Source organism: Leptonychotes weddellii, chromosome 8, assembly GCF_054177405.1.
Source record: "Leptonychotes weddellii isolate Sample4059 chromosome 8, ASM5417740v2, whole genome shotgun sequence".
NCBI lineage: Eukaryota > Metazoa > Chordata > Mammalia > Carnivora > Phocidae > Leptonychotes > Leptonychotes weddellii.
In genome coordinates, this window is record NC_138376.1 from 74,945,190 (window position 1) to 74,958,492 (window position 13,303).

The following is a 13,303-nucleotide window of genomic DNA, read 5'->3' on the forward strand; positions in this document are numbered from 1 at the left end:
TATTCCTTTTTTTTTTTTTTTAAGATTTTATTTATTTATTTGAGACACAGAGAATGAGAGACAGAGAGCACGAGAGGGAGGAGGGTCAGAGGGAGAAGCAGACTCCCTGCCGAGCAGGGAGCCCGATGCGGGACTCGATCCCGGGACTCCAGGATCATGACCTGAGCCGAAGGCAGTCGCTTAACGAACTGAGCCACCCAGGTGCCCCAAACTTATTCCTAATAAAACCAAAAGAACCAACATACCTAGTGTCTTTTTACACCAAAAGCATAAGCTTAATGAATTTAACAGAATATATTTTATGCCCTCTTTAAGCTCTTTGAAAGTGGCATTCCACCAGTATTAAAAATTATGGGCCAAAATTATTCAGAAAACAATGTGGGATTGTCAATCATCCATCTAGTTCACAAAAAGTAAACCAATATTCAATGATATTATTTCACCAGGAATACCTATATTCAGTAAGTATTTGTAGAATATTTACCTGACATTTACAAGACTAGGACATATCTCAGCCTTCAGAAAACAGTGGCCCACTTTCTAATAATACATATTTCTCAGTTTTCACAATAAAGTTTTCTTGCTTTTTTTATATCTTGTGTTACAGGTGACCTTATTATACGGGAATTTTACTTGCTTTTAGTTTTCTGGTATTTGTTTGAGGGGAAGGTGTGGATTTTTTTTTTTAAGCAATCCTAGCATCGGATGTGAAATCTACACAGCTGTAAGCATTCCTCTGGGAACCTGCACTGGGGTTTCCTCAACTGCCTAATGCAATTACTTAAGCCAGTCATGTAGCATTAATGTAATTTGCCCATTTCTACAGCTGAAAAGTTTAATCTTTAAAGAGTAAAAAGAAAAAAACTTGCCGGCCCCGCACTCCTGTACATTAGAACCAAATAATAATTACCTCACCTGTCTATTCTCCAAATTCCACTAACTCCTAGTTAACCATTAGCCTTAAAAAATCTTCAGTCATATAATAAATTGATACTGCCACATGAATGAGTAGGTATATATACAAAGGCATTTCTATCCATCTCCATGTTACAGTTATCTTCCTAAAATACAAAACTGTTTGTCTACTTCTCCACTTAAAATCCATTAGTGGCGGGGCGCCTGGGTGGCTCAGTCGTTAAGCGTCTGCCTTCGGCTCAGGTCATGATCCCAGGGTCCTGGGATCGAGCCCCGCATCGGGCTCCTGCTCGGCGGGAAGCCTGCTTCTCCCTCTCCCACTCCCCCTGCTTGTGTTCCCTCTCTCGCTGTGTCTCTCTCTGTCAAATAATTAAATAAAATCTTTAAAAAAAAAAATCCATTAGTGGTTCCTAACTGCCTACAGGATAAACTCTAAACTTACAAGGCCCTTCAATATCTACTCCTACTTACCTCTAGTCTCACCCTCTCACCAGCCCCCAACATCACAAAACTTAACCTACAGCTCTATAGGATTCCCTGATCAAGCTCCTTCATCAATGAGCTATTTCCTCCACCTGAACATACACCCCTACCTAATTTCTACATATCCTTCAGCTCTTGGCTTAGAAGGCTCTTGCTCTAGGGGCACCTGTGTGGCTCAGTCTGTTAAGTGTCTGACTTCAGCTCAGGTCCTGGGATCAAGCCCCCGCTCAGTGGGGAGTCTTCTCCCTCTCCCTTTGCCCCTCCCCCTGCTCATGCACTCGCGAATGCTCTCTCAAAAAAAAAAGGCTCTGGCTCTAAATAAAAATAGCCAGTCTACATTCGATACTACTCCAAAGTATCCTCATAGTCCCCTGCACTTGCACCATCACAGCACTCCCTAAGCAATTATTAAGCAATTAAGTGTGATTTGTCAATTATCCCTCACTTGACCAGAAGATTGAAATGGCAGAAATAGAAATAGATCTGTTTCATTCACTACTGTATCTCCAGTATCTAGCACAGCATCTGGCACAAGGTAGAAGCTCAAGTATATTAAAAGCTGAATGAATAAATAAAATAATTTTGAGATTAACATTCAAGGCTTTTTTGGTGAAAATGCAACGCTTTTCCTACTTCTTCAGTAAAACTCATCACATGCTAGCTCAGTTCAATTCAGCAAGTATTTACTGCTTAGCCACACTGAGAATCAAAGAGACTATGAGCCAGGGTATAATACTCAAGGAACGTGCAGTTTTATAAAAAGACATATACTGGGTGATGAACATTAAGGAGGGCACCTGACGTAAGGAGTACTGGGTATTATCTAAGACTGATGAATCACTGACCTCTACCTCTGAAACCAATAATACATTATATGTTAATTAATTGAATTTAAATTTTAAAAATATTTTTAAAAAGACACACATATACAAGAAAACTAAACACCACAAAACCATGTGTTCTTAGATTCTAAGGTATGCTGCACATAAGTAGAAAAGATAAGGTAAAAGACTGGGAAAGTGTCCTTGAAATAGGATGTGCTTAGGGCAAATAAGGTTGAAGACAGAAAATACAGACAGAAATGTGCTAGTTCAGCAGTTCTAAAAGTGGATCTGAAGACACCCTCCTCCTTTCCCAGGTCCTTAAGGTCAAACGTATTTTCATAGTAAGCCGAGGATATTATTTGCTTTTACTTTCATTCATTCTGTTATATAATGCATTTTCCAGAGACTATACACCATATCATAGACAAATACAGAAGTAGAGAGAATACAATTATTGTTTTTATTAAGCTAGACACTAAAGAGATTTATAAAAATGTAAATGCCACTTACTAAGTTTGTGTTGTTTTACAAACTTGTTATCTTTCCTAAAAACATTGTGTTAACATGTCATGGAAATTATTGCTATTTTTCAGTGATTTAATAAATATTGTAATTTTTTATTTTAATTTCTAACATGATAAATATTGATAGGTATAACCCACCTAAGCAAAACTCTTTACGTCCTCACTAATTTTTTTAAGAATCTAAAGGGCTACTGAGACCAAAAGCTGAGATTCACTGAGCTGATGGTATTTACAAATGGATGGGACACTGGCCAAGATTCTCTGTGCAGAGTAGCTAAATTAGATGTATTAGACATGAAACTGCTCAGGCTTTGCGTAACTTAACGACATGTGTAAGGTACAGGTACAGGCTTTTCTCAGCAGTTTTCTTAGAGCAAAATATAAAAAGAATCCTTTAAAACCATTCTTATCCTCCCGCCTAAAACACAATAGTTTCATACTCTTTTTGAATTGCCATATTCAGACATTTTTATATTTCAACAGTCTTCACAATTAGCATTTAATAGCTGCATAATCATAATCCAGCATTCCTACAAACCTCAATAGCTACTTTCATATCTGATTTTTAATGTATTTTATAAAAATAAAGCCTCATGCAAGAAAGAATATTGCAGATTACTATCCCAAAAAAACTTACTTCTAGAATGCCAATGGATCTTATTTTAAATCAAACTTGCCTGAGAGATATTGTAGCTTGGAACACAAGGATAATGACATTTTGACCTGGAACTTCTGGAAACCTTGAATTCAGGGCTATGTCTCTCCCTAACTTTGAAGGCTCGACACACACTCAAACTCCCTCAAGAACCTGTTTCCCATTATTCCAGGTGCTACCCATGGTTCCATAAACACAATTAAGGGTTACACCGGTGCTTCCCACTACCTGAAATCATTGCTTTTCTCATCTCTACCTATCCAAAATTCTTCCTTTAAGGGTCAGCTTGAAAGCCAACTCATTCACGATTCTTTCTCAAGTCCTTTTCAATTGAACATTATAACCTTTTTGAGTATCTATTTTTTTTTTTGAAAACTTTATTTATTTATTTGACAGAGAAAGACAGGTAAAGCAGGAATACAAACAGGGGTAGTGGGAGAGGGAGAAGCAGGCCTCCTGCCGAGCAGGGAGCCCGATGCGGGGCTCGATCCCAGGACCCTGGGATCATGACCTGAGCTGAAGGCAGACGCTTAACGACTAAGCCACCCAGGCGCCCCCCTTTTTGAGTATCTAAAGAACTTTGTTTGAACAGCACTCAGAATACAACTCTATTCTGCTTACCATTATTCTTTAGGATAGGAACTGTCTTATCAGTCTTTACTCCCTGAAATACCACGGAAAAGAGGGAGGAACTGCTGAGGAAAATGAGGGTCAGATGAACCGTAACCTGCCCCAGGTCAAATAGCCAGTGACTGAAAGAGTCAAATTTGAATGCCCAACCCCACACCGTGACAAAGCCCATGTTCTTTCTACCATATCGTTCCATGCTCCCTACCTTATATCCTTTATGATAATAAATTCAAGAAATCTGTAAAAATGGAATGAAATCAGACTGTCTTTATCCTTAACCTCAAGGAACCTCTAAGATGGAAAAAAAAAATCCAGATAAAATATTTTCTATAATTGTACTTTGGCCACCCCTGGCATCATACCCCTACATATCTTATTGTGGCCAAAAAAGCACATTAAATGTGCAGTGTTCAGGGGCGCCTAGGACTCAGTTGGTTAAGCGACTGCCTTCGGCTCAGGTCATGATCCCAGGGTCCTGGGATCGAGCCCCACATCGGGCTATCTGCTCAGCGGGGAGCCTGCTTCTTCCTCTGACCCTCTCCCCTCTCATGCTGTTTCTCACTCTCTCTCTCTCTCAAATAAATAAGTAAATAAACAAACAAATAAATAAAATCTTTAAAAAAAGTGCAGTTTTCAGGAGGCAGCATTAAGACCAACAGCTGTTCCTGAAGTGTTAAATGTCTATCATCACCATATTTTCCTGGTTCTTTATTTGGGCAGAATTGGAGCTATGACTAGTATGCTTGGGACAGAGTAAGGTTTTAATACATGTTTGTTAAATAAATAAATGAGTGAAAAAAATTAATCATTTCTTCTGTCTGGAACCTGTGTTGACCTCCTCCAGTTCCTTTGCCAATTTGTCCGCTATCATTGTCTCGAGCAATAGCTAACAGAAACACTTGTATATTGGGCTATAGAAAATATAGCTGATAGGGGCGCCTGGGTGGCTCAGTCGGTTAAGCGGCTGCCTTCGGCTCAGGTCATGATCCTGGAGTCCCGGGATCGAGCCCCACGTCCGGCTCCCTGCTCAGTGGAGAGCCTGCTTCTCCCTCTCTCTCTGCCTGCCTCTCTGCCTACTTGTGCTTTCTCTCTCTGTGTCAAATAAATAAATAAAATCTTAAAAAAAAAAGAAAATATAGCTGACGACTAGTATATTTTAATGTAATTTTTCAGTTTCTGAATGCCACCTGCTAAGCAGTTCAATTCTGCACCAAAGGCATTTCAAAATTATCATGTCCATTCACCCTTTCACCTAGTACCAAAACCCCAAGGTGAGTATGGATTCTTCCCACTCTCCCTCACTCACTACATCTAATCCACCCACTTTCCACCAGTGCCTCTGCTAGTTTCTCACCCGCCCTACCACAACAACGTCCTCTAACCTTAATGATCTCCTCACCTCAACTCTTAACTCCAACCGTCCATACAGCAATTAGAATAATGTTATTTAAAAAAGATGAAATGACGTTACTCCCCTGCTTAAAACACTTTAATAGCTTCCATTACACTTCCAATAAAATAAAAATTCTTTACCATGGAATTCCTTACAGTATCCTTCATGAACTCCCACACTCACTTTTTTTTTCCCCACTCACTTCCTCATTTCATTCTACCCTCTCCCAGCAAACCATACTCCAGCTATACTGGCCTTTTTTGATCACTGTGACCACTAGATTATTACCTATCCCTGCAATCTCTTCTTTTCCTTTGCACATATCAGAAGTTTATATATAAATTTTTTTTTTGTCTGTCTCTCCCACTGTACTGTATACCCCAAGAGAGCAATATAAAACTGTTCTTTTGTTTTATCACTAATATTGAATAAAGTATAAAACCCAGCATGTGGTAGGCACTTAATATTTCTGAATGAAGAAACTGCTTCCCTATATACTCTTCATTTAGATCAACATGTATTATATATTGTTTATATGTTAGGTAACAACATACATAGTCAATGAAGTATATAACATATAATACATTACTACTGAATAATAACGGATTTGGCCGCCTTTTGTACCAGGTTCCTGAGAAGTAACCCCTAAATCCTGGGATCTCCAGAGGGTCAGGAGTGTCTTTCTTACTCTTGGTGGGCCCCTAGACAGTTTATGCTAATAAGATTACTCAGGATGGCAGCTAGCCATGCCAGAAAGACCAACATGTGATTAGAGGGTTGAGGTACCGGAGACTGAGTTCAATCACATGGCCAATGAGTCAAGCACTGGTGCCTATTCAATAAAACACCAATTAAAAACTCTGGACACCACAGCTCCAGATAGCTTTCCTGGTTAACAATACTCTGTGTGTATGATAAACATCAATGTGCCGGGAAGGTGATGTATCCTGACCCCACAAAAAGAAGATACAGGAGCTTCATGTTTGGGACTTTTCTAGTCCTTGCCCAATGTGTATATTCTTTTGGCTGGTCCTGATTTGTATCTTTTTTCTGCTATAGTAAAACTATAATTTTAACTATAGGACTTTCCTGAGTTCTCTGAGTCATTCTAGCAAATTACTGAACCTAAGAAGGGTAGTGGGAACCCCTAAATTTATAGCCAGTTTGTCAGAAATGTGGACGGCCTGAAAATGCAGGAGCCTGAGGATGGTGTCTGAAGTGAGGGCAATCTTGTGTGGGACTAAGCAAGCCCTTAATCTGTAAGGTCAGCCTAACTCTGGGTGGCTAGCGTCAGAACCGCACTATGATTACGTAACAAAGAATAGATGCCACTTCATAAATACGTGTTGGGCACCGTGCAAGCATTTTTACATACATTATTTCTAAATGTTTAGAACACATTATCTCTAAGCCTCACAATAACCCCACACATTGGAATGATCATCCTAATTTTTAAAGTAAGTAAACTAAGAAGTAAAAGACACACAGACAATAAGTAATTTAAGTGGAGCCTGAATTCAAACTCAGCACTGTTTGACTCAGAAGCCCAAGATCTAGTCACTATCCTCTCTAGCTTCTCATATTAGTTACGTAAATACAACACAAGATAACATCACAAGATTACTACCTAAGAATGCATGGCACTTGTGCAGAAAGGTCTCAGCAAAATCTAAGGTATTATTTATGAATTTACAAACTCTCTATATGAAATATAAAATATCATACGTTAATACAAATTTCTTTGGCAACTGCTTAACTTACTTGTTTGTGTTTTAGAAACATGCTTCTGGAGAAAATCAACTGTTTGGGCCAAAACCTTCTTATTACACTGTGTTGATAATTTTTCATCACATTCATAACACCTGAAAAAATACAAATATGTAAGCCGATATTATGAAAGCATCTTCAATAATGTTGCACACCAGGTAATAAAGTAATAAAGTTGATATTTATCCAGTCTTGTCTTTAAATTGGGGTGGGGTGGGGTGGGGCAAAAAGTATACATGTAGAGTGAGGCATTAGGTAAGTCTAGAGAAATAAGCAGGAGACAGTTCATACAGAGCCTTATCATTCAAATTAAAGTTCTGGTACTTTATCCTAAGTGTAATGGAAAGCCATGAGGATTTTTTTAAGGAGGGGAGTGATGTGATCCAATCTATATCTTAAAAACATCACTCGGACTAATGTCAGATGGAGGGAATCAGGAATAGAAGGTCAGGGTAGAAGCAGGAGATCTGGAGAAAAATGAACAGATTTATTTTACAGAAATTTCAGGTAGAAACAGAGAAGTATAAAAATAACTGCCATGGAATGAGGGAAGTGGATGAGGGTAAGTCAGTGATTCTCAAACAGGAGGAATTTTGCAACAAAGAATTATCAGCTCAAATGACGACAGTACTGAGATTGAGAAATTCTGGTCTAGAGGAAAGACTTGCTGCAAGTTGGGAATGTTTAAAGTTGGGTGATGGGTATGGAGGATTTCATTATACCATTTTGTCTACTTTTGTTAAAGGATTAAAAATTAAGATAAAAAGGGAAAGAAAGTAAGTGCTAGGTTTCTGGCCTGAATACTTAAGTGATGGAGGTGCCACTTATAGAGATGGGGAAGACTGGGTAGTGTTTTGTTTTATTTGGGGCTTAGGTGGGAAGAGAGAGCTCCCAAAGAGATTTTCAAAGCACATTACTTTTTAGAAAATTACCTTCCACTAAGTTTACTCATTAGTGCATATAGTATTAATAAAGATTTCTTCTATGTATTATCATTACCTGCTTCCTTTAACTTCATAAGATCCAATGGTCAAATAAAAACATATATTTGAACATACTGAAAGTATAATGTGTTATACCAATACCACCTTACATATTCACAATCTTCTTATAATTAATAGGGGTCCTGAGATTAATGGCTATAAACTAGGTTTGGATTCTTTTTCTAAATAGCACTCAAAATTCAGTCAAATATTTACTCATACTCAAAATACAAATATTACTCTATCACTTGCATACAGAAATACATAGATACATAGATAAATCTGTGAAGGAAACAAGTCACAGAAAACATTCCCAAAACATCTTTTCTAATAGACCATGACAGAATTCAAACAATGTAGAATTACCAGGTTTACACTATTATAAACCCTCAAAATTTACTGACATAACTATTGCCAAAAATAATAAAAATTGCTCATTTGCAAAATATTGAAATGTCAAGAAATTTTTACTGATGCTGCAATTTAATTTTTACTTGCTATAAAATGTATTGTAACTTTAAGAGTACAAAAAGAAAATGTGAATAAAAACCACACAATGGCAGTGAATTGGAGAAAAGAGGACAGCTCAACATAAATTAATTCTACTTGTTTCCATTAGAAATAACCAAAAAAGGGGCGCCTGGGTAGCTCAGATGGTTAAGCCTCTGCCTTCGGCTCAGGTCATGATCCCAGGGTCCTGGGATCGAGTCCCACACCCGGCTCCCTGCTCAGCAGAGAGTGGGCTTCTCCCTCTCCCTCTGAACCTCCCCCTGCTCGCGCTCTCTATCTCTCTGTCTCAAATGAATAAAAAAAATAAAAAACTTAAAAAAAAAAGAAATAACCAACTGAGCTCCTAAGAAACTAGGGAATCAAAAGACTTGTTTTAGTGACTGGATGTTTACTTTGTAACCAGTGTCTTTATATGTAAAATGAGGGAACTGGACTTGGTTCCCAGCCAGGATTAAGTAGTAGAAACACCCGAGCAGTTTTTACACACTGCATATGCCCAGGCTTACCCTTTCCCCTCCAGGGAATCACCAAACCACCTGACTGCTTGAAGTACCTTCCTTCTCTAGAACTCTGGAATTCTGTATTAGCAAGTTCATTATGAAAAATCAACTATGAAGAATGTTTCTTTATCCTATGAAGAAAATGTTTAAAAAAAAAAAAAAGTAGAGGGATGACTAAATTTTTCCTTATTTAAATTTTATATTCATGGGTAATGTTACTTTTCTTAAAGTATTCCACAGGTTATGTTCAGGCTAAAAAGTGTAAGGGGGGTATAACATCTTTAAATATCTTACTTAGCAAAGCTCAAAGAAAATGATATTTTTTTGTAGTGGACACAAGTAGTAATAAAATCTAACTTACCATATAATCCATGTGCTCAGACTAATTGTAACACAATGAGATTCTGTTCTCCAACTCTTGTAGTGCTTTAGTGAATGTTGGCTTTCTGAGTTTCTACCACATCCCTAAAGATGAACAGAATGCTATTTGTACAATTTACATGTAAGTTTGTTTCAAATTAATCAAAACTTAAATCATACTCATATTAAAAAAGTTTTGGTTTTTAATTTCAAACAGGAGGGAAAAGTTTCAGAAAATAATATAGATTCTCATTAAATTTAATTTCTTGCAAAGAGGCTAACTTGCTTTTTGTTATATAGTATTTGCCTAAAACAATCATGAGCTGAGTTCATTTCCCTATTATTTAAAAATGTATACACTCTCTGCCTTGCACACTGTGGGGCACCGAGCATCTTCACAGACCAGTGCCCTCCTCCTTTGCACACATTTTCTAAAATCGTCCACACCTCCACCCAAACCCACTGGCAACTAATGAGACTCAGACCAATCACAGTAATTTCCCTCACCAGGTAAGTAAAGAAATAAGATCCAGTTCTGGTCAATGCAACATGAGGGGCAGTCTGCTAGATGTTTCTGGGAAAAGTTTCACATACTTAAAAATTGAAACAAAAACAGGAAAGGGATGTCCTTTTTGCCCTCTTTCTGGCCTTGGGGATGGCTGTATGATATATAATGCATGAAATATCTTTGGCCATAAAAAGCCATGAAATTGAGGGTGGACAAAAGAAAAATGGAAGAAAGCTCAGTTTTCAATGTTCTTTTCATTGAATTAACTAATCCTGATGTGGTCCTACTTACGAACTATGTGAGATAATAAGGATTCCTCTTATTTTAGAAAAATTGTAGACATCAATTAAAATTGATTAAAATTAAAACATCTTAAATGTTTTTCAAAAAATATTACAGATATTAATAGCTTCTAAGCTGTTAAAAATTATTTAAAAAAAAAGAATCCTTTCATAGAGAGAAAAAAAAATTAATCTAGTAAGATGTAAAAAAATTTGGATCCATTTCGTAAGTAAATACAAATAGGTAAAGGCAGGTCCAGATGTGAGAACTACTGCAAGTAGGTTGGATTCCCTTTCAAAGTATTTCTAAACCACATGTGGTTACTTTCTGAATACAATATTCCTTTTATTTTACCTTAACTAATATTTCTAAGTTGAGCCTTGGAGAGTTCTATCTAAACAGGAATAAATTTATTTTAAGTTCTAAACATTATCAACAGTCCAACTCACAATAAGCATTTAAGAAAAATATTTAAGACAAACTCACATATAAAAATCACACTTCTCACCTGAAAACCACACTTGAGGCACAACCATATGTCAGAGGGAAGTACTGGCTGCCCATCACAGAATTTTCTTTCTTTTAAACAGTCCGAGCAAACTGACCACACATTCTCAGCTATTGCTTTCTTCACATGATTCACACTGACAGCATGACTTACATGCTGGCAAGTGAAACCTACTGAATAAGACAAAACAAAATGTGAACATTTTCTTTGCTAAGCCAAAGTGCTACCACCAGAAAGCCAAAGTCAATAGCATTAAAATACTGTAACTAAAAAGCAAAGAGATTTGGAAAACAAAACAACTCAAAAGGATACATACTGCATGGTTCCATTTATAAAGCATTCGTGAAATAACATAATTAGAGAGTTGGAGAACAGATTTGTGGCTGCCAGGGACTATGGATGGAGAACAGGGAGTGTGGCTATAAACAGGTAACCGCTGGGGTGGTGATGGGACAGTCGGGTATCTCAGTTGTGATGGTTATACAAAACTACACATGTAATAAAAGTGCACAGAGTTATACCCACACACGAGGCCTTGCATATCTGGTGAAATCAGAGTAAGCTCTAGGATTGTACTGATGTCATTTTCCTGGTTTTGATATTGTACTATAAAAATACAAGATGTTAAATCAGGAGAGGTTGGGTGAAGACTGAATGGGACCCCCTTGTATATCTCTTTGAACCTTCCTATTAATTCAAAATTAGTTCAAAAATAAAAAGTTTAATAAATAGATTATTTACTGAGCAGCTATTGTGTCAAGCATTTTGAATATATTTTCTTCTCATTAAGATACACACATAAAATCTTTCCACAGAGCCCACCTCTGCTCTGATGCTATTTTCATCATTATTGAGAGAAAGGAGAAAGAGGAACAAACAATATGGCATAATTTACAGGAACAAGATTTCTCCTTAATGAATGATTCCAAATAACAAATGACGCTGCGTGGTCCTTAATTATCCTTTGTAACAGAGTCCCACTGGGTATACTGTGTGGAGACAACTGGCCAAAATCGGCCAGTATGTTTATTTCTTCAGATAACTGTGTTCTTCTCCCAAGGACACAATGACACTTCCACTTCTGCCAAATACCTGAACACTTCCACTTCTCCACCTCATCTATCTCAAACACCAAAACTACAACTATCCACCAAAATTAAACAGCAAACGAAAGACTGAGTAACTTGAAGAGGGAAACACGAGTATGTACATTTCAACTTTCTCCACTTCCCTTCCCAAATGCACAGCACTCCTTTTCACCTATTAGTTAACTAGAGAGAGGCTAAGCATTCGTTCCTTTTCATCCTGAAGCCTAAGTATGTGAGTCCTGACAAGTGACTTATTGTAAAATATAATTTCAATAAAAGTAATGTGTAAATCTGGGGAAAGATTAGGACTTCTAATCTTACACCAAGAGCAAGGTATAAAAATAGACACAAAAGGAGTAATTCCAAAGTCCTATATTTGAAAAGCAAGGACACGTGGGGCACCTGGGTGGCTCAGTCGTTAAGCGTCTGCCTTCGGCTCAGGTCATGGTCCCAGGGTCCTGGGATCTAGTCCCGCATCGGGCTTCCTGCTCAGCGGGGAGTCTGCTTCTCCCTCTGCCACTCGCCCTGCTTGTGTTCCCTCTCTCGCTATATCTCTCTCTGTCAAATAAATAAATAAAACCTTTAAAAAAAAAAAAAAAAAGAAAAGCAAGGACACATGCCATTAAAGAAAGGGGTGTTCTGGGGAAGACTGATAAGATGACCACATAAATACAGGACCTAGAAGTGGGTTACTAGGTATCAATGCTTTGAGTTTTTATATTTTAAAATTCTAAGGTGAAAAATCATTCCATACACCTTCTATATCATCTCTGGGGTGGGATTTGGCCAGGGTATAACTTAGCTATTCTCTGAATCTACAATTCAGACATATAAAACTGAAATTGTTAATGAATTCAGAGATAAGTGAATTCATGATAAAAAGGTCCCAGGAGTCTAACTTAACTCTATTAGCTTTTAAATGCCTCAACCATATATACTTTTTATAAGTAAATTTGAAAGTTTGATGTTTTCTTACAAGAGTTAACCAGTGTTTAAATAGTATTCACAATCTTTGGTGGGGGGGGAATGTAAAAAAAAATTCTGTGCTAATAAGATTTCCTCAGTTTTCTGTAATTTGTTTAATCATACAATTGTCTAAATTTCATCTGCCAAATAAGTCCTCTAGGGATTCCTGAATAAAATATATAAATGTATTAAAGTCTATAGTTGTTTCACATTAACAAATCAAAACAATTATTAAAGTCTCCACATTTTTCACTTTAAATATTAAAAAACTTTACAAGGAGGTCTTCCAGTTTGCAAATGATGGTCTAAAATCAACACTTCCCCATTCTCCTCTCAGAAACTGTCCAATGTCAACAAGAATAGAAAACAAAAACACCAAGTTCATTTTCAGGAAAACCAAGAGACAA

At 37.3% G+C, this 13,303-nt stretch overlaps 1 protein-coding gene across 8 annotated transcripts in view; it reads right to left on the bottom strand.

The window, feature by feature from the left end:
• The window catches only part of USP45 (ubiquitin specific peptidase 45), a 71,592-nt gene that overhangs the window by 51,260 nt on the left and 7,029 nt on the right, over positions 1–13,303 (bottom strand). For all 8 annotated transcript variants that reach the window (XR_014147820.1, XR_014147819.1, XM_006730215.3 and 5 more), the window contains exons 3-5: positions 10,843–11,015; positions 9,546–9,649; positions 7,186–7,286 (exon numbers count right to left, since the gene is read on the bottom strand). Coding sequence is in view for 6 of the 8 variants with exons in the window: in XM_006730215.3 (XP_006730278.1) it covers positions 7,186–7,286; positions 9,546–9,649; positions 10,843–11,015 (378 nt within the window). In the remaining 2 variants the exon portion in view is untranslated. The remainder of the gene's footprint in view (positions 1–7,185; positions 7,287–9,545; positions 9,650–10,842; positions 11,016–13,303) is intronic.